Source organism: Phoxinus phoxinus (genome assembly GCF_949152265.1).
Source record: "Phoxinus phoxinus genome assembly, chromosome: 2".
Lineage (NCBI taxonomy): Eukaryota > Metazoa > Chordata > Actinopteri > Cypriniformes > Leuciscidae > Phoxinus > Phoxinus phoxinus.
In genome coordinates, this window is record NC_136877.1 from 42155866 (window position 1) to 42175940 (window position 20075).

At 37.0% G+C, this 20075-nt stretch overlaps 3 protein-coding genes across 4 annotated transcripts in view; 1 reads left to right on the forward strand and 2 right to left on the reverse strand.

The window, feature by feature from the left end:
- The window catches only part of efl1 (elongation factor like GTPase 1), a 102949-nt gene extending 102580 nt beyond the window's left edge, over positions 1–369 (reverse strand). Inside the window, exon 1 of one of the 2 annotated variants that reach the window (XM_079638265.1) lies at positions 239–369. In XM_079638265.1, coding sequence (XP_079494391.1) covers positions 239–291 — 53 coding nt within the window. In that variant the 5' untranslated portion in view covers positions 292–369. Of the gene's footprint in view, positions 1–158 lie in introns of both variants that reach the window. The other variant, XM_079638266.1, reaches the window with a different exon arrangement.
- saxo2 (stabilizer of axonemal microtubules 2) lies at positions 334–4552 on the forward strand. The gene is made up of 4 exons (XM_079638327.1): positions 334–473; positions 1143–1322; positions 1575–1777; positions 2825–4552. Exons 1-4 carry the CDS (start codon positions 436–438, stop codon positions 3793–3795), a joined length of 1392 nt encoding a protein of 463 aa, XP_079494453.1. The 5' UTR covers positions 334–435; the 3' UTR covers positions 3796–4552.
- The window catches only part of adamtsl3 (ADAMTS-like 3), a 153545-nt gene continuing 138020 nt past the window's right edge, over positions 4551–20075 (reverse strand). Inside the window, exons 27-31 of the mRNA XM_079638219.1 lie at positions 18213–18396; positions 11602–11806; positions 8702–8805; positions 8406–8620; positions 4551–6465 (exon numbers count right to left, since the gene is read on the reverse strand). Of these exons, the coding sequence (XP_079494345.1) occupies positions 6347–6465; positions 8406–8620; positions 8702–8805; positions 11602–11806; positions 18213–18396 (827 nt within the window). The 3' untranslated portion in view covers positions 4551–6346. The remainder of the gene's footprint in view (positions 6466–8405; positions 8621–8701; positions 8806–11601; positions 11807–18212; positions 18397–20075) is intronic.

Consider the following 20075-nt stretch of genomic DNA (forward strand, 5'->3'; position numbering starts at 1 on the left):
TCAGCACATTATTTCTCATATTCACTCATTCAGAGACTCGTTTGACACAAGCAGGTGCAACTTTTCAAAACTAACGTTACGTCTATTCAAGACTGTCTGACAACAGACAACAAACAACAAACTGAACATTCATCGCAAACATATATAACAACGAATACCAGTCAAAATGCAACGGATATTCAACGGTCCATTAACTAAAAGAACTTATTGAATATATGAAATGACAACAGATACTCACATGTTTCCTCCAGTCCAGGAAGCACAAAATGAGCTGACCGTCGCACGCGTCATACGTAATACGTTCGCTGCGTCATCACCAGGACGCAGCAAACAGTAGTTGCCGGGGAAACGGGACGCTTTACACTGCTGCGTCAGAAAGCAGCGAGTGGGTGAGTGAGGAAAAAAGTCGTCTTTTTCCTCAATAACTCGACGAAAATGACACGGCTCTGTATCTGTAAGATGTGCAGTTGTGGGTAAGAGTATGCTTGCTTGTTTGTGTTTGTTTATTGGTTTGTGTATGTAGTATTTTTTAAATAATTGCTGTGTAAGTTAACTTTAACGTTAACTTAACGTTAAGTTACATGGTAAGTTAAAAGGAATATCAAGTGACGTTAGCAGCTAATGGAACAAACTAATCTTGAATGACAGAAAAGTGCAAATGCTTTAACATTTAAATTATTATATTACACTTTAATTCAATATAATTAATTCATAATTTATTTTATTGTTTTGTGTTTTCCTTTTTAAATCATTGCATAATTATTGGGAATTCATCAAAATACGTTACTTAATTTAACTTAATCGTTTTAATTTTGAAGCACTGAAGCAAATTCTGCGTCTTGAAGACATTGGCAATGCAAAGAGAATAATATGGAGGAAACCAGAAGTGTGTGTGTGTGTGTGTGTGTGTGTGTGTGTGTGTGTGTGTGTGTGTGTGTGTGTGTGTGTGTGTGCTACAGAGTTAGTGACCGAGTTTGTTGTATAGTTGCCCTGGACTACACAAACATGTTCAGTAAAAGTACTGCAGGTACTGAGAAGAATCTTGTGGTGAAAGACATATTAATGAGTTTATGTCTTCTCAGAAGCATCAGTTGTTTTTAAACAAAGGCCCTCTGCCTAAAATTCTTCTCCATTACCTTCAGCCGTCACCGTTGCACACACCAGCCCACCGCACTTTACAAGAAAGCGAGTCAGACTAATGTGATGTCAGAGTACTCAGAGAAGTATCCTGCCTATAAAGGTCAGACTCGTCCCAAGAGCCTCAAGCCCCAACTGCAGTATAAAGCTCATCAGGACACGATGGACGGAACAACGACCTTCAGGTAACGTTACATTCGGGGCCTGAAATAATAATTACACGAGTCACTGGGGAGTACTTACCGGTAAACAATTTGCATTAAAAATGAACTTACAGGAAGATGTTTACATTGTCAATTAGTTTAATTCGTCATGGCTAATCTTTAGTCGAATAATTTACAGTTTTATACATTAACAATTCACTGGATCAATCAAAGTGGCTTCTCCTTCTATTTGTTTCATATATAACCTAAAACACCTTTTTACTGTTTTCTCAGGATGGACTATATCCCATATCCGGTCACCCGTCGCCCTGGGAGGCAGCAGGCCGAGTACAAGCCCAAGCCTGGACAGATCGACTTAGGAACTACCTATAAACAAGACTTCTACCCATATGATGTGCAACCATTTGTTCCTTCACGCCCTAAAGCGAGAGCACGTCCCATGAATTCACAACCGGTCACCATACCCACCTACAAAGGTAATGACACTTTAGCTCAGTTAGGTCATGTGATGCTTTCTGAGCATACAGTTTCAGAATACATACTGAACAACTGGAGCATTTATGAAGCAACCTCATCTATCTGCTGTTAAATCAACTATATTTAAAAGTAAATGTATTGATGTAGCAGGCACTTTTATATAGAGCAACTTATAAGGAACATGATGACAAACAATTTACCCTTCCTTTCAAAAGATTGCAGTAAGTAAGATTTAATTTAGCTTATTCATTTATAATAATAATACTTTTATTCAGCTGTGATGCATTAAATTAATCGGGACAGTAAAGACATTTATGTTGCAAAATATTTCAAATAAATGCTATTCTTTTGAACTTTCTATTCATAAAAGAATCCTGAAAAATCAGTTTCCACAAAAATATGAAGCATCACAACGGTTTTCAAGACTGATAATAATAATTTTTTGAATGGTACTGTATCTTAAAAAGGCAAAATATTTGCAGTACACAGTACAGTAAAAGCTAGACTAGTACACAAGTGAAATGCAGAAAAATGTAGTTATTATAATAAAGGCCAAATCACACCAAGAATGATAACTATAAAGATAACGATATTGTTCTGTTTATTCTAAACGCATACTTTATAGGAGGGGTCACCAAACTCGGTTCTGGAGGGCCGCTGTCCTGCAGAGTTTAGCTCCAACCAAGTCCAACACACCTGCCTGAAAGTTTTTAGTATACCTAGCGAGACTAAACTCTTCAGGACAGTGGCCCTCCAGGACCGAGTTTGGTGACCCCTGCTTTAAAGGCTCAAGCTCATTACAGCAGGATGGATTCTGATTGGCTGTCAATGTTTTTATCGTTCATCAGTTAGATTCCAACGATATTGTTTCTCGGTGCCATTATCATAACATCTGTAGTCTGCTATTCTTTAATATTAAGAACGATTTTTACAATTTATCGTTTTTTATTTTACATCTTTATCGTTATCTTTATAGTTATCGTCCTTAGTGTGAAAGTGTTGTAAGTGCCTTTGTTTGTTAAACGTTTTGTATGATGTTTTTAAAGAGGATTTTCGTCCGTGGGAGATCAGCAGACGGGAATTAACTAAGCCTGACACAACGTATCAACCTCCTACTGCAAAATTTGGGAATTCCACCACATTCCAGGATGATTTCGTCCACCGAGGCCTCGTGCCACGCGAGAGCTTCAAGCCCTCAAACAAAGCCAAGCTGTCCGATGCTCCTTTTGAAAACCTGACCAGCAACAAGCTCTCATATGTACCACACGCTCTAGAAGCCCGTTACGTTAAACCGCCAGAAGAGTACAAACCCAGCAATGGTCCTTTCCAGGACCTCACTACCCACCGACAGGACTTCCAAGGCCTGCCGAGTCAGCTGGCCAAAAGCTGCAAGCCCGAGCCGCTCAAAGTGACCTCCAGCAAGCCCTTCCAGAGCAGCACAGAATTCCGGGACCATTTCCAGCAGTGGCCCGTCTCCCTCCGGCAGGTGCAGAAATCGGTGGAGTACACCAGTCCCACGGCACACATGGACATGACAACCACCTCGCACACCGACTACATCAAGCACCAAATCCAACCCTTCCTTTCCGCCAAACCTTTTTCTCTTCCCATGAAGTCTTCCAGGCCCTTCCAGGGCAACACCACCATGAAGGACGACTTCCAGCCGTGGGTGGCGCAACGTCAAGGCGTGATCCGGAAGCCAGAGGAAATCCAGCGAGCCAGTGGGAAAATGGAAGATATGACAACCTTCAGGGCCCATTTTGTCCAGCATGAAGCCCAGCCTAGTCTCAGCTTCAAGCCCCAAAATGCACCACTGCGGACTGATGCTCCCCTACAGAACGAGACCATGTACCGCACGGAGTTCACGCCCAAGAGGATCAGCATGTGTCCGGCCAGTTTCGAGTCACCACCGGGGTTTGTTTTCGATAATTGCGACGATCAAGGACACCGTTTCTTCCGCAAGATGTCGTCCACTGACAGGATCGAGACTCCGAAGGAAATGGTCTTGACTACTTAAGAAAGTCATCATGTTCTTTCTATAAAAGATTACATGAACTAGAATACAATATGATCTCCTTAAATTACTGTAATCCCGTGGGGAATCGTAATGAATTACGATTTAAAGGGTCACACTGATTATGGGTATTTTACTATTTTAGCTACTTTTTGATTTTCAATAGGATGAAACCGCTGTATAATGTAGGATGCGAAACATGCAGTGCAAGTAATATAAAATATCAATCTATATAAATCAGTTTTTGACATAAAATCAACAATATTCATACACCAACGTTTTACTATACCATTTTTTAAAATTAATACTTTTATTCAGCAAGGACACATTAAATTGATCAAAAGTGACAGCAAAGACGTTTATAATGTTACAAAAGATTTATATTTCAAATGAGTGTGGTTCTTCTATTTATCAAAGAAGAAGAAAAATCAGTTTCCACAAAAAATATTATGCAGCACAGCTGTTTTCAACATTGATAATATTTTAAGAAATAGAATCTTTTTTAGCAGAATATCAGTATATTAGAATGGTTTCTGAAGGAACATGTGACACTGAAGACTGAAAATAGAATCTGTTATTTAAACTGTGATAATATTTCATAATATTACTGTTTTACTGTATTGTTGATCAAATAAATGCAGCCTTTTGAATGAAAGTGTAGCTAACCACATAAAGCACACTTTAAACGTTACACATTTGATTGTATTACCCACAATATAGAATAAAAAGAGAACAATATTCATGAAGATATATAAAGTGATTGGTAAAACTGTATTTTATTGTATTTGTATCACATAGACTGTTTGCTATATTGACGTGAATAGTACCAGAACTAGAGCTTCCTCAATGGAGTCATGTAGCGATGCTTTCTCCACACAGCAATAAGATGCAATGGATTAAATTCATGGATAAATTTTGTGAGTGGCATATGTACAACATTTGATGTAATTAAAATACATGCATAAAGGCCAGTAGGAAACCATTATATTAGAGATATGGAAAATCCACTTCAGGTGCTATAAGTACGAAGGTCTGTGTTGTGTTTAATCTTAAATATGGATAATAAAGACAAACTAAACCAAGATGTAAGAAAATAAAATCCAAACTTTCTACACTCAATGTACAATATTGCACTTAAAAACACATTATATACAAGACATATTTTACAATGCAGCACTTTGTTTGAACACAAAACGTACATCTAAAAGACGGCAGGAGAAATGTGACTTTTATGGCACATGCCATTTCAATCAGTCAGCGGGTTTTCTGTCATACATTCTACGCCCATTTTAACACATTTTCTGAAAATAAAGTCAACATGAAAACAAATTGAACCCTTTTTACTTTCTTAAAACATGCTACTGCTCTCATTGTGCACAATTCAAAATAGCAATATACAATAATAATAATAATAACTTGCTCCCCATCTGCAACAATTTTTCTTTTTGGCTGAAATCACGGGCACTCCTCAAATGGAAGGCTGCATCCTAGGGACGACTTCCAGCCATGGGTGGCGCAACATCAAAATGTGATCCGGGAGCGAGAGGAAATCGGGCAAGCCAAAATTTCATTTTGGAAAAATATTTTGTATTAAAAATCTTTATATTAACTGGCTTTCTATTAATGCAATACAGTGAACGACAACAGTCTGTGGCTTACATTATTGGCAGTTTAGGGATTAATTTACGTCAAAACAAAAGATATGCCTTCATCTCAGAAGACATTATTTTTGTCTTACATTTCATAATGAACTCAGACAAGCTCAGTGCCGACTCGTTTTCCGTCAGTCCTTTTTTTGTGAATTGGAATGTGTGCAAAGGATTGTAGGTGATTTAAGGACGTGAAGGATACACGAAGGCTGCCTTCAATTGATCCTTTAAATTGTGATGGCCTTTGACACCACTTGATGTGTAGCCTATAGGGTACAGCCTTCCATTTGAGAAGCACCCCACAAAATCGCTTCTTTAACGCCTCCCATCTGACCACCTGACTCCATTCACCATCCAATCAAGTCCTAATGGATAAATGAAATGGGTTGTGACAGCATTTCATGTTGACTTTAAGGTAGGGCTCTGATTTTTTTATATATTTTTTTATAACGTCTCTCTTAATACTTCAAGCTGTGTACAACTGATATTATTAGTATCAGTGCATTATGTACACTCAAGATGCTTTTATTTGAATTTCCTTCACATAGGTGAATGGTCCAATAAGATTGTCCTCCCATATCCACAAGCAAAAATGCATGTCTCTTAAATTAATACACATACAATATCACTTTTAGGGCAAGATAAAATGGAATCTGCAAAGAGAGCCGGTGGAGAGACAAGTCTCAAATCTCAAGTGATTTTCTCTTTGGACTTCTGATGATTGTGGGAAAGCATCCAGTGAAATGTAGACCAGAAAACACTCGGCTGCCACCAGTAGACATCTTTTAGTCCATACACTCCAGGTGTCCAAGGGTTTGCACGATTTTAAACAATATTCTGTATTACGAGAGACAATCAGTGCGGTGACTGAAAAGGGCGTCTGTTAGTTTCGCCGCTGGTGCTCACTAGGTGGCGCTAGTGTCCTGTGAGCAGGTCTGGCAGCAGCGTTGCCGGTACAGATCCACAGGGCAAAGCTTGAGACGTTTCACCACAGGACAGTAGTGGGTTCTGTCCGTACACTCATCTAGAGAAATACACACAAAACAAAGGTTATTTAAACGACAACTTGATAAATGATACTTGTCAAAAGCACAATTCACCACATGAATCAGCAAATAAAGCAAATGTAAACATTAAAAGGTTAGACTAACCTATACAATTAAACTATTAACTTAGTTGCTTATTAGCATGCATTTTACAAGGATATTTGCTGTTTATTAGTATTTATAAAGCACATATTTATGCCTTATTCTGCATGACTATATTATACATTCCTTAACACTTAACTTCCTTACTAACTATTAATAAGCAGTAATAAGAGTTTATCGAGGCAAAAGTCATAGGTAATACTGATAATTGGACCCTAAAATAAAGTGTGACCGAGTCTTTTGTACGACTTTATAATTTATTAATAACTATTACTTTTTTATTCATATATTTTTATTGAGGTGAAATATCATTTTTATTTACTGTACGCCCTACTACAGACAGATCCTATTTCCTAAATGAAAATAACATAAATTAAATGGACAATTCAGCTCTGGGATGCTAATTGATGGTCAATACATTGTTCAGTTGTGCTAAACTACACACTACAGTTGTTAAACACTTGTCTTGCTTCGTCCATAAACTGTTTAGACTAGTCTTAAAAGTTAGACATCTATACTTTTTCTTCAACACTGGTCCTACATTTTTAAAGTCAGTTACGTAAAAGGGTATTTTGGTACGAACTGAATTGGAATTACTCTTTGAATTACTAATTACCCCTTGGTTAGCAGCTAGTTGGTCAAACTAGTTTTTAAGAGTCTTAACACAGTGGCTATGTAACTGGCCCCTGATCTTGGATCAAAATATCACAAAGATTATTGTAATGAATTTTGTGTTTCATTGACATCTATACACATGGAAACGTGGGAGAGCAGAAATGCAAACTTATGCACACACATAAATGGCACTTTAACATTTCCATCACAAGATATTTCCATCAAGAGTTGCACACATTTTTGGTCAAGATCTTGTATTGACAATGCAAGAGTCAAGCTCTCTATAGAGTCTCCTCCAGCACATCCCAAAGACTTTCAATGAATTTAAGATCTGGACTTAGAGGTGCCAGATCATTTTTGAAAATTATTATTCATGCTTCCTTTGAACAATTCTTAAACAATTTGAGCCTGATAAATCTGGACATTGTCATCCTGATAAATCTGGACATTGTCAATATGGCCATGATGTGTGTCCTACATGGTGGTTTAAGAAATGAAAGCTACACACAATTAGGTTTAGAAGAACTGTTGCCACACATATAACATGCTAGAAACATAATAATCACTGCAGTAATGATCTAATCATAGACTCTTAAGCATTTGCCTATTTAAATCCAAACAGTGACTTTTTTTTTTTTGGCCGGGCAGTTTATATTTTCACATTGTAAATGTATTTTCATTTGTTTTCAGTGATTTATTGTTTATTAAAAAGAGCGTGATATGATCATGTTCGCTGCGGGGTCTGAAGCAACATTGCATGCTCAAAGTCTAGTGTGACTGCAGCTTCACACTCCAAATACAATATAAGTTCATTTATTGGTGTTATTTTATTAAATATTTCTGCACCCAGAAACAAGTTAGGTGACACAAAAAATGTGTTATTAAGTTTCAGCACAGAAGAGTGAAGAACAAAAAGCAGATGTTTGGACAGACGGGATTCCTGAAGGAGCTTAAAAGAAAACCCCCACGAAGAGCGAGTTCTCTCGGGACGTTGTGTTAACTTATAAAAAAACAGACAAATAGCAGCTCTTCAAGAGTGACGGATCAAGCCAATATATTTCGCCCTCAGGTCGGTAATATTTTCCCTAATAAAACATGAGCGCTCTAATGGTGTCGGACAAGGGCAAACGTCTTTCGAACTGTACTGACACTCAGCCTGGTTTATAACAAGGGGTTTCAGAGCTAAAACTAGGAGACCTACTGCCACAGGAAGTGATGTTGCAGTGTTGCCAGGTAACGGGCCGCCGTTGCCAGGCGCAGTGCTGGTCGGGGAGAGTTTTTCTGTTCTGCCGATGGACACACTCCACTCTGCGGGACTGGAAGCCGCTGCCGCACGCCACGGTGCACGTCCTCCACGGTAACACCTTCCAGTGCACGTCACACATCTCGGAGGAGCAGTTCCTCACGGACGACGGTCTGAGAATCAGATCATGAATTATAAAAGAGCTTTGCATGTGAGAATAAGTGATGCTGAATATTCCACAACGGGACTGGCACCTTTCTTTTGGGTCACATGTTTTGGAGGTGGAGTTGCTGAAGTGTCTGCATGACACCGTTCTGCTCTGTGTGGCCACCGCAGGCCCCAGACAACGACCCGTGCACTGTTGAACACATCACACAACATATAATAATAATAATAATAAATAAATAAAAATATATAATATTTGACATATATATACATGACATATAAAATTGTAAATGCAAAGAAGAGAGGGTTTAACAAATGCAACATGAATTTGTATATGATTGCATGAGAGAGTATTATTTAGTAACACTTTACAATAAGGTCTCATTAGTTAACATTAGTTAATGTAATAACTAACATGAACTAATCACGAGCAATACATTTGTTACAGTATTTATGAATCTTTGTTAATGATAGCTTTTCATTGTTTGTTCATGTTAGTCCATAGAGCATTAACTAATGCTAACAAATACAACTTTGATTTTAATTGTGTATTAGTAATGTTAAAATTAACATTAACTATTAACAATTTATTGAAAAGTGTTACCGTATATTTCTATTATAATATATTTATCATATATAATACATTTTTATTATAAATATATTTATTAAAAATAATATGTTAAAGGAACACTCCGACTTTTTGGGACTTTAGCCTATTCCCCTTATCCCCCAGAGTTAGATAAGTCCATACATACTTTTTTTCATCTCCGTGCGTGCTATAAGTCTGTTTGACGCACCCACCGCTAGCCTAGCTTAGCACAAAGACTGGATGTGAATGGTTGCAGCTAGCATACTAATCCAAATAAGTGACAAAATAACGCAAACATTTTCCTATTTACATGTTGTGATTTGTATAGTCACAGAGTGTACAAAAAACAAAGTCACATGAGACACAGACATATTTTAACCGTATAAATACTGGGAACTATATTCTCTGAAGGCGAAGCACTGCTACTTGGGCGGAGTGATAACCGCAGCACATGAGACGCGCCGAGGTGAGGAGCAGAGAGTTCGTTCAGAGTTTGGGTTACAGAGTCAGCAATTTATAAATAGTAAAAGCGTAGTTTACAATCATGGATTTTCGCTGTATTGTAAAGAGCTGTGACAATAAACAGGGAGACCAGGTGATACCATGATGTTTCATAGAATTCCAACTAAAAACGCTGACCGGATGAAGAAATGGCTACTTGCTCTGGATATTGATCAAAACACACCTAATGAGATTATCAAGGGACATTATGTTTGCTCGGTACATTTCACTGAGGACGACTATTATCAAAAAAGGGAATTTGCCACAAGGAACGTGTGCTGAAGGATACGGCCATCCCATCGATATCACATAAGTTACAGGACAAAGTGAGCGGCTGCGGTAAGTGTTCCGTTATATTTTTAAATGTTTAGCCTAACGTTACTGTAACAGTGCCATTAGCTAACTTAGATCTAATGTAACGTTAGTGACATTATTATATGAATAGGGTGGTAACTACTATTGCAGTTGTTTACGGGCTCCATGTATCCCCTGTAATGTTAGTATTGTTGCCTCGAACGCGCTCTGTCGTCCCAGTGACACTTGAGCGGAGCTAGAGCTCACGTATAGTCACGTTGGTTTTGTTGACAGAAGAAAAAACGGCGCGTCTCATGTGCTGCGGTTATCACTCCGCCCAAGTAGCAGTGCTTCGCCTTCAGAGAATATAGTTCCCAGTATTTATACGGTTAAAATATGTCTGTGTCTCATGTGACTTTGTTTTTTGTACACTCTGTGACTATACAAATCACAACATGTAAATAGGAAAATATTTGCGTTATTTTGTCACTTATTTGGATTAGTATGCTAGCTGCAACCATTCACATCCAGTCTTTGTGCTAAGCTAGGCTAGCGGGGGGTGCGTCAAACAGACTTATAGCACGCACGGAGATGAAAAAGGTATGTATGGACTTATCTAACTCTGGGGGATAAGTTGAATAGGATAAAGTCCCAAAAAGTCGGAGTGTTCCTTTAAGTGTTTTTTTGTTCTGCAACTAGCCAGTATTTTTACTTGTTAGTTTAATGTTTTACTTGTTGCACATATCTTTAAGTTATTAAATATTATTTAAATATATTAACCCAATTTACTTGCCTAATACGTCACAAACCAATCACCCCCCCCCCCAAAAAAAAAATACTACCTTAATTATTTTCCTCATTGAATATTATCTTTCACTCAGAAATATTTCAAATTACAGAAGTACAATTGTTTTCAATATTTCAAATGTATTTTTAAAAAGACAAATATTCAGTTCATAAGTTCATAAAAGTTGAATCATTTATAACAAAAATAATTGTTTAAACGTTTATGAAAAAGTATAGCATGATCACACTGCAATAAAATGTTCCAAAAGATTTCAAATAAATTCTGTCCTCTTGAACTCTCTATTCATCAGAGATTTCTGAAAATTAAAATGAACCACGGTTTCCACAAAAACATTAAGCACCACTGTTTTTAACATTGATAATAATAAGAAATCTTAGAATGATTTCTGAAGGATCAAGACTGGAGTAATGATGCTGAAATCCAGCTTTGACATCACACGAATAAACTACATTTTAAAATATTCAGATAGAAAACAGTTATTTTAAATGATAATAATATTTCACAATATTAGTGTTACTGTATTTTTGATCAAATAAATGCAGCCTTGGTGAGCAGAATAGACTCCTTTCAAAAACATTAAAAAAAATAGCAATGAGTCCACAAAATATAAAATAACTGCGTAAAATGGTCAACCTAAATTGCTTTTTCATTGGTTATCATCAATATCAAATATTTAGAAAATATGCTGTACTGGTTACCGGCTAAGGCCAACGATTTCAAAATGGCCAGACATCAAACAATTAGTTACACTATTTTAGCCACGGTTAGAGTGAATCTAAAAGTGGCAGTAAACGTACCTTCCCCCAGGGTCCGGTGAGCCACTCCACACAGGCGTGAGAGGTGCACTCTTCCCTGTCTTCAGGCCGAGGAGATCCTTCACACGCCGTACGGGACAGAGCCCTCGTGCTCCCGGATGCCTCCACCTGCTGACAGGACACCCGCCTCTCTCGGAAGCCCCGCCCACAGGAACTGGAGCATTTCGACCACACCGTTGACACCCAGCTGACACACACACAGAAAGAACATTGTTCAAAGTCAGGGGAGCTTAAAAATGATTCAAAAATCTGAAGTGTTTACTTTTTAAATGATGTTAAAATACTCCACAATCAGCTATCAAATTTTCTACATTAAATACCAAGAGACCTTCTACATTTTTTTAAATGTGCAGTATACAATAAAGCACACAGAGTAACACGTTATTGTTGTCCTTGTTACACATGTAGTTACTATAGTAATTACTATAAATTGTGCATAATTGCATCCAACTAACCCTAATCCTATTGAAGTATGTGTAGTTTATTATTTTTACTCAGTACACTTAAAATAAAGTGTAACTAACTGCACTGCACAATGTATGAAATGCCACAATGCAATTTCCAGTGTGATTGATGAGACTAAATGTATGATTTAACATGTTTTTTTTTATCAGATCACCAAAAACTATATTTCAGAGATCATAACTCTTCTCTATTCACTGAATGAACATGCAACGTTATGAGGTCATGTGACAGCAATGTAGCATAACCCTGTTTGACATTACTTTTGCATAATGCAATTAATTCTGTTGCACATTATATTTATAAAAAATAAAATAAAAACATAGGTAGTACACAGTAAAACCATTAATAATATAATGACGCATGCAAGTATATGATCATGTATAGAGCCAAAATATAAAGTTTGACAACATAGTGTTTAGTCATTTAAAAAATACAGTGTTTTTTTACATTTCTTGAAAAGTTGCCATTTTGGTCATACAAGGTTTCCGATTCTTTCACCCATGTCACAAATATGATGTAAATCCGGCCCTGTACAACTGACATAAACAGAAAGAACAGTTCAGAAAGTCAGAATAGCTTCAAAACTGGTCAAATTTTAATTATAATGTGCGATTTTTTTCATTATAATTCCATTTGGAAATTACACACTTCATCTGTAATCTACTTTGTAGACAGAAAATACACTGCAAATGTTTTATTATTATTATTATTATTATTACAGGACACGATTTATCCTCACACCAGAGATCCACCTGTAGCATCCAATCTTATACTTGACATTTATCTAGCTGCATATTGTCTCTGCACTCACACATTTAAACACACACTAACAAACTTCTAGCTAACTGGATATCTGCCATTCCAAACCGAGAAGAATATATATTGCATTCCTAACTGGCGATACGTACGGCTGGATATTTTTGGTTCTTGAAAAAGCACAGGTTGTGCCCGAGTCACTGGGGAGCTCGGAGCCTCTGCGGGGCATTTGGGGTTGTGTTAGAGCGAGAGAAGCAGTAACAAAGACACGCTTTGTGAGAGGATCTCCCGCTGATGGCTCTGAACTGACGCTAAGCGCTTTTACAGAGCCATATGATTCATGCGCTGAGCCCAGACGCATGGCAATAATCAGATGATGTTTTTGGCAAGGACGTATAGAAGTCAGAGAGCGTTTGTATGCACTATCTATCCTGTGTTCTCCGTGAAACCCTGAAACCCTCAATCAATCAGCTCACGATATGAAACGTGGACTATGCTAATGAGTCAGGCTCGGAATATTTCTCTGCGGAAAAATCTCCTGCTGGCTTTTATACCAAAGAGTGAAAGCATGTGCTAATAATATTTAGTTGACAAAACGATTTGTTTAAAGTCAAAATTTAGCTTTTACCTTCTTTACTTTCATGTTAATAGACAAATTTAGTTCAAGTTTAGTTTAAGTTTTTAACTAATATTTTCTCTGTACTTTAATTAACAGAAATTCATTTTCTCTTTTTTTTATATATATATGTATATTTAGTTAACGATAACAATGCCTTAAATATGTCCCTGGTCTTAGTATTCAAAAATGTTTCAAAATCTTACATGAAAAAAGTCAATGAAATTATCAATACTAAAATTGCAATTTTCTAATGTAACCATGGCAAAATTTACAAAAAAAGAATAAAAAAAAAAATTTAACCAATTAGATCACATTTTAAATGTGTTTTCACGCAGACTTTATGAAAAGCATGGTGAAGAATGAAATGAAAAAAAGAATGATAAAAGCTCCCCAAATTCAAAATAAGGGGGCAAAAAAATACCCCTGCACAATTTAACTAAATCTATTATGGCAGTTGCTATTAAAATGAAATGTGAAAATGAATGATTTGTGACATTTAGATCTGCTCAGATTGCATCAGATTTCGTTTTATGTTTTTTTTTTTTTGCATAACCAATCACATGTGTTTCTGTTGAACTTATGAATACAATGGCCAATCAGGAGCAATTTAGTCCAATAAATAAATAAATAACCAATGTGATGCGTAAAAAGCAATAAACTAATTCAAAAACAGTTCTTAGCTTGAACGTGTCCTCATCTGCACTCAAAAGTAGACACCCAACCGATACATTCGCTATTATAACAGTTAAACAGTCATTTGAGTGAAAAGGGTGTAAACAAGACGAGCGAGACCACGCTAGTGATGCTAGCAGCGGATGCTCGGAAAGTTGGATACAATTAGCGATATCAAAGCAATCCGATTGTTTTCGATATAGAATATTATCAGGGATATGTTCACCCGCTGTAAAAACAGAAAAATATTAGTTTATAACATTGGTAAAAAGAAGAAATCGAGGATTAGGAATCAAGTTGACAAGAGCTTCAAACTCAAACAACGTGGCAGCAACAAACACGAAGTGACGTAATGAAACTGGGTGACGTAATGAATCTGAAAGACCGAACTAGTGAATGTTTTATGAGCGGTAAGGCACTCTCTCTTTGGTCAGAATATCAAATGCGTTTGACCATATCAGACTGGCGATGGCCATGAGAACAGCTTTTGTAACATCATTCATTAACAAATATATATAAGTGTTTCCAATTCGTCAAACCAGTAGTATAAAACATTGCAATTACATGCTCAGATTTTTACTGATAGAGGGCCAAAAGGTACATGGTGTAAGTATGTGACATAAAAGTAATTTTTTAAGGTAATTAGCAAAATTGTCCTTGCACACACACACACACACACACACACACACACACACACACACACACACACACACACACACACACACACACACACACACACACACACACACACACACACACACACATCCCTAGAAATCAATCGGAGGGGGCAAATTTTGGAAAGGTTCATTTCTGACCCTGGTAATACAAATCATTTTCACAATACTTTTTATTCTAAATGTTCTGATTTCTCTGCGTTGTGTTGAAATGGTAAAAAAAAAAATCCACAAGGATTTCTCTTGCCAGACCAGTGCGCTGACAAAAAGAAGCTCTTTTACACTGACAACTGATATCTGCTCTTCTCCAGCCCCATTGGACTCATAGAGTTTGATTCATGTGCTTCGTTGAGCATCTGCACAGCCCCTGAAAAGACTGATGCTGGGAAGGGAATGATAGATGGGCTGTTTGATGGAGAGAGGCACTTTGGCTGGGAATCAGAGGACCGGGGTGCTGCTCGCAGTCAAATGTATCACAGCTCACGAGATTGTGAAGGGTTCTGCTCTCTTTATATTGAAGTCTATGGAGAGATCCATCAGCAGACGCTCATTTATCAAAGACTGTCACTGTGTCAGACTTCGTAATCGCTAACGTTCAGAGAACGGGGGTAATTATACAGTAGGTTTGATAGCACAACCATATACAGTTTTTATGGCTTTGTTTACATTGCACCCAATCTTTATTTCTTTTTACAGTGTAATCTTCCCAGTTGTTTAGTAAGTAATGAATCCATTTGTTTAGACAGTGGGGTAATTATCCAGTTTATTTACATTTATGTAGTTATTTTGGTCTTTAACACTAGAAGTGCCAGAATTCCATAACTACTAGAACTGCCACAATTAAGCGCTAGATTCCAAACTCTACAACTTTAATGATAAATACCCAATTGAGAGATTAACACATTTATTGTATCAGGATATCTTTTAAAAACAAAACTAAACTCAACATTTAAACAAGTATAATTATAAGTTACATTTATAAATAATAATATCGTATACCGTAATTGACCGTTCGCAAAACCCCGCCCTCTAACGGTTCTCGTCCAATCCTAGCTCAGCAACTGTAACTAAGGAGAAGGACCTCCGTCAAACATTCCGATTTCAGCAAGATAGTGCAACGATGCGCCTATGGCAGTGAGGTCTGCACAGGCTTAAAACTTGCTGTATTTTATGATTGCTTGCAACTATTATAAAAAAATAGGCTACATGTACAAACACCGTTTCACTACGGCACTGCGGCCCCTCATCAGTCAGCAAACAAAACAAAAAACTTAAACATTAAACTTCAAAACAAAGTTTGCGCAGTTGCACAACTATTTACACAAATATATCCTTCTCAGTCGGCTGAGTTATGAATGAAGAGAACAGCATCGAGAGTTGATGGTTTCAGCGCGTCCTCTGATTGCAGTGTTGTGACTGAAATAGCGCGCGCGGGAGCACATGCGCAAAACAGTTTTGTAAAATGATATATGATCAAATAAAAATGATTGATATATAGTTTTACAAAACTGTTTTGTGCATGTGCTCCCGTGCGCTATTCTGTCTATACTTTCTGTCGTGCCCTGGAGGATATGTTTGCTGCATTACTCCAAAACCAATCACTTAATGTATGGATCTCAACCCAGCCATGGCTATGGTTCTCAATTGTTTGACGGGCGTAGTAACAATAACTAAGGGGCGTGGCTTTTGCGAACGGTCAATTATCGCATATTCACAACAAATAAGCTATATTTCAATATCCATTCAACATAACTCAGAACAAGATAATAACAACTAAAAGTATCTTATTTAATTATAAAACATTTTATTTTAATACAGAGAAAATAGTCTAATAACTTGTATATAACAGAGAATATCTACGTAAATAGATAATGTAGTCAGGTATTATTAGCCTATTTCTGATCAACCAATTTAATCTAATATACTTTTTGTTTGTAGAAATTAGCATATATGCAAACACTCAGGACCGCTACTGACCTTTCTGTTGACAGTGAGAGAGACAAAGATCAATCTGCAGGAAATGTAACAAAAGAATAACGCGAAATTCAGTGCGGTCAATATGACCGTCTATGGCCGAAATAGGTAAATTTGTTTTTTTGCCTCATGTGTAATTTATATGAAAAACATTTTAAATGAAAATACAGACACTTTTAGGAAAAGTCAGGAACCAGCATGATTTTAGTTATTGCAGATATAAAAATCAAAACGGTCAAAATGACCGCCATGGCCGTTCTAGTGTTAAACCAATGAATCAAACCCATAAATGAGTATAACAAAATACACACAACTCAAAGAATCAGTAAAATCCACTTTTAAAATCAGTAAAACTACAACCAGGTTTAATTTGTTAAAGTCCCCCTGTAGTCAATAATTGTATCCCTTAAAACAAATTTTTGATCACCGATAATTACATATTTAAAAGTTTTTTCCATTAAAAAAAAATTTCTTCGTGCCTTAAAGGTGGGGCAAGTCGTTTTTGAAATATGCTGTTTGGAAGTTAGTCGGACTGACACAACAACAAACGTGTAGCCAATCAGCAGCAGGAGGAGGAGAGAGAACATCATAAGGGAGATTTGAAGAAAGACTGCAGAAATAGAGATTAGGCACAATACAAAAGAGAAAATCTCAAAAGAAATCACTGGAAAATAAAGGGTTATGTCTGGGCAAGAGCTTTAGGACCCGCGTTAATATTAGAAACGCTGTCCAGCGCTGGAGAGAGGTGCAATGAAAAAGGGATTTGTTTGTTTGGGTTGATTTAAAATATCAACAATGGCTAACATCATATTTCAAAAACTCCACCTTTAAAATAGCTTGAATGTAACTCTACACCCTTCCCTCATTTAGTATACGCGGTCCTATGAATATGCAAATTGGCCCCGCCTCCACTCACTCACACCAGCTCAGGGATCCAGTTTCTGTCTATAAAGCCCCTCCTTCCGAAAATCACAATGTGCTCTAATTGGTCAGCTGGACCAATGTGTTGTGATTGGTCAAATATTGAATAATATTTGTTTTTTTGCATATGCCTTGGGCGGGAATTATTTAAACAAGGGATATTGTGACGTGTTGGTTTCCAGGAAGAAAACTCAAGACTGCAATGGAGGCGTTTCAGGGAGTTTAGAAACAGTGCGCACTGATATAGAGAATCCCCTTTGGAGTGACTTTGCAGACCTTTTTCATGCTCAAACACCAACATTACACACTAAAGAACGTTGAAAATGTAGCAAAGCAAAGGACCCCTAAAGTGTGCCCATAAAATCTCTTAATCACCTCAGCTGCCATAATGATTTCTTTAGAAATGAACCATATATGAAACCATTCTACTGCCAAATGAATGTGATTCAGATTAGTGAATCAAATGATTCAGATTATGAAGTACATTTATTTATTAACTTATTGAAGCATACCTGGGAGGGCAGTCCAGGAGGTTGCATGGTTGTTTTTGACTGATGGGTTTGGGAAGATGATGACAGACCGAATGAGGTGTCTCCCTTCCCTCTGACGTCAGACATCGTACCTTCCTCATCTGAGTCCCTCTGCTGCCACAGGAAGCGCTGCATGTGCTCCACTCGCCCAAATGCCACTCAAACTCTAAAAAATGACACAAAGAGAAAAATACACACAATTAGGGGTGATATTCAAATTCTGGCCGATACCAATAAGCAGATAATTATTTAAAAATGAAATGACTAAAAACGCTGTTTTATGCATGCCATGCCAGTGGCTGACGATGTCACTATAGACTGAGAGTTTAATATGCATGCACATGATGTCACCGTTTTGGTACCGACCGACCACCGTTTGACCACCGATAATTGAAAAACTTGCACTTTGAAACCTGTTTTCAAAATTTTGCATATATTTGCACAAATATAGAAATAGGAAAATATAAATTAGAAATAAGCATGCACAATTAAATACTGGCCAATCCAACATAAACAGATACTGATGAATAAAAAAATGCCTACTATTGATCAATAACCATAACCAACATGGTACCGATATCTCATCCCTAAAAACAATATATTTATGTACACTCCAAACATGCACCAATATGTTTATATGTTCAGTAAAGTTCAATTATAAAGGATACAGAATGAATCATTATCTTAGAATCGGGCAAGTATGATCAGAGAAGAACCACAACCACTCAAGTAGCTGCCAAATTGCCTGATTCAAAGTGAGAGGTTAGACCATTAACAAGCTCTTAAAGGTTTCTAGGAATCTGGGCTTGAATATCCACACAATCGTCTCTGTCTTTTAAAATGTCTGGCATTGTGCCGGAACTGAAAAGAAGACGTGGAGCTTTAACAAGACACAAATGATCTCTCCAAGCGGTTGGTTCTCTACAAGACAGAACTGATGTCCAATTCATGTCCAAGCCTTCAACACAACTCATAGCGATTTTACTTTCCTGTCTATTCTGCGTGTTGAGTTTCATTGGAAAATAGCAGCTATTCATCATTCAGATTTTTATACCAGTACTTTTTATTAGTTTTTTGCCTCTTTTTTTATTGTCACATTATACATGCAACAAAAAGAAACACATACCCAGTAACAACTTACAATAACATACATGAATAAAGAACACAACCATACGTATATTACAATTGGATAGTGTGCATCATTTTTAAATCCCTAACATAAAGCTTATAAAGTATAAAAGTAAAAATTATATATAATGATATAGATAATAGATAATGGATGAATAGATAATGATATTAGTGCAAGAAATTAGACCTTGAATGCATCATCATTTTTTATATCTACCCTCATTTATTTTGAATACTTCTCATCCTTTGCTTGGTGTCATGTGATAGCTTTTATGCTTTCTCTTCAATGACAGCTTTTTGTCAAAAAATGAGGACTTTTTTGTTCTGCGCTGAAAGCTTAGATGACATGAGCTTGCCAAGATGAATTGTGGAATCGCCTCCTCTGTGAAGGAGATATGCAATGATCCTTTAAAGCTTGGTTAAAGAAGCTATCTTAATATGAAAGCCTTCAAATCAAGAGCGTGCATCTGATGCTTGAAAATGTTGTCTACGTAGGATCACTAGGTTAAAAAAAAGAAGAAGCCAAATGTGCTGGCAAACATGCTCCTATGTTTTATGGTAGCCTCCTGTATGATAGCCTAGTTTAGCAATATGACATGAGTAAGAGTATTGTTTTTCCGAATATCAGCACAACTGCAAATATGATTGATTTAATACAACAGTTCAATAAGCAAAGAATTGATATTAAATGGTATTTTATGACACACCATTGTCAAT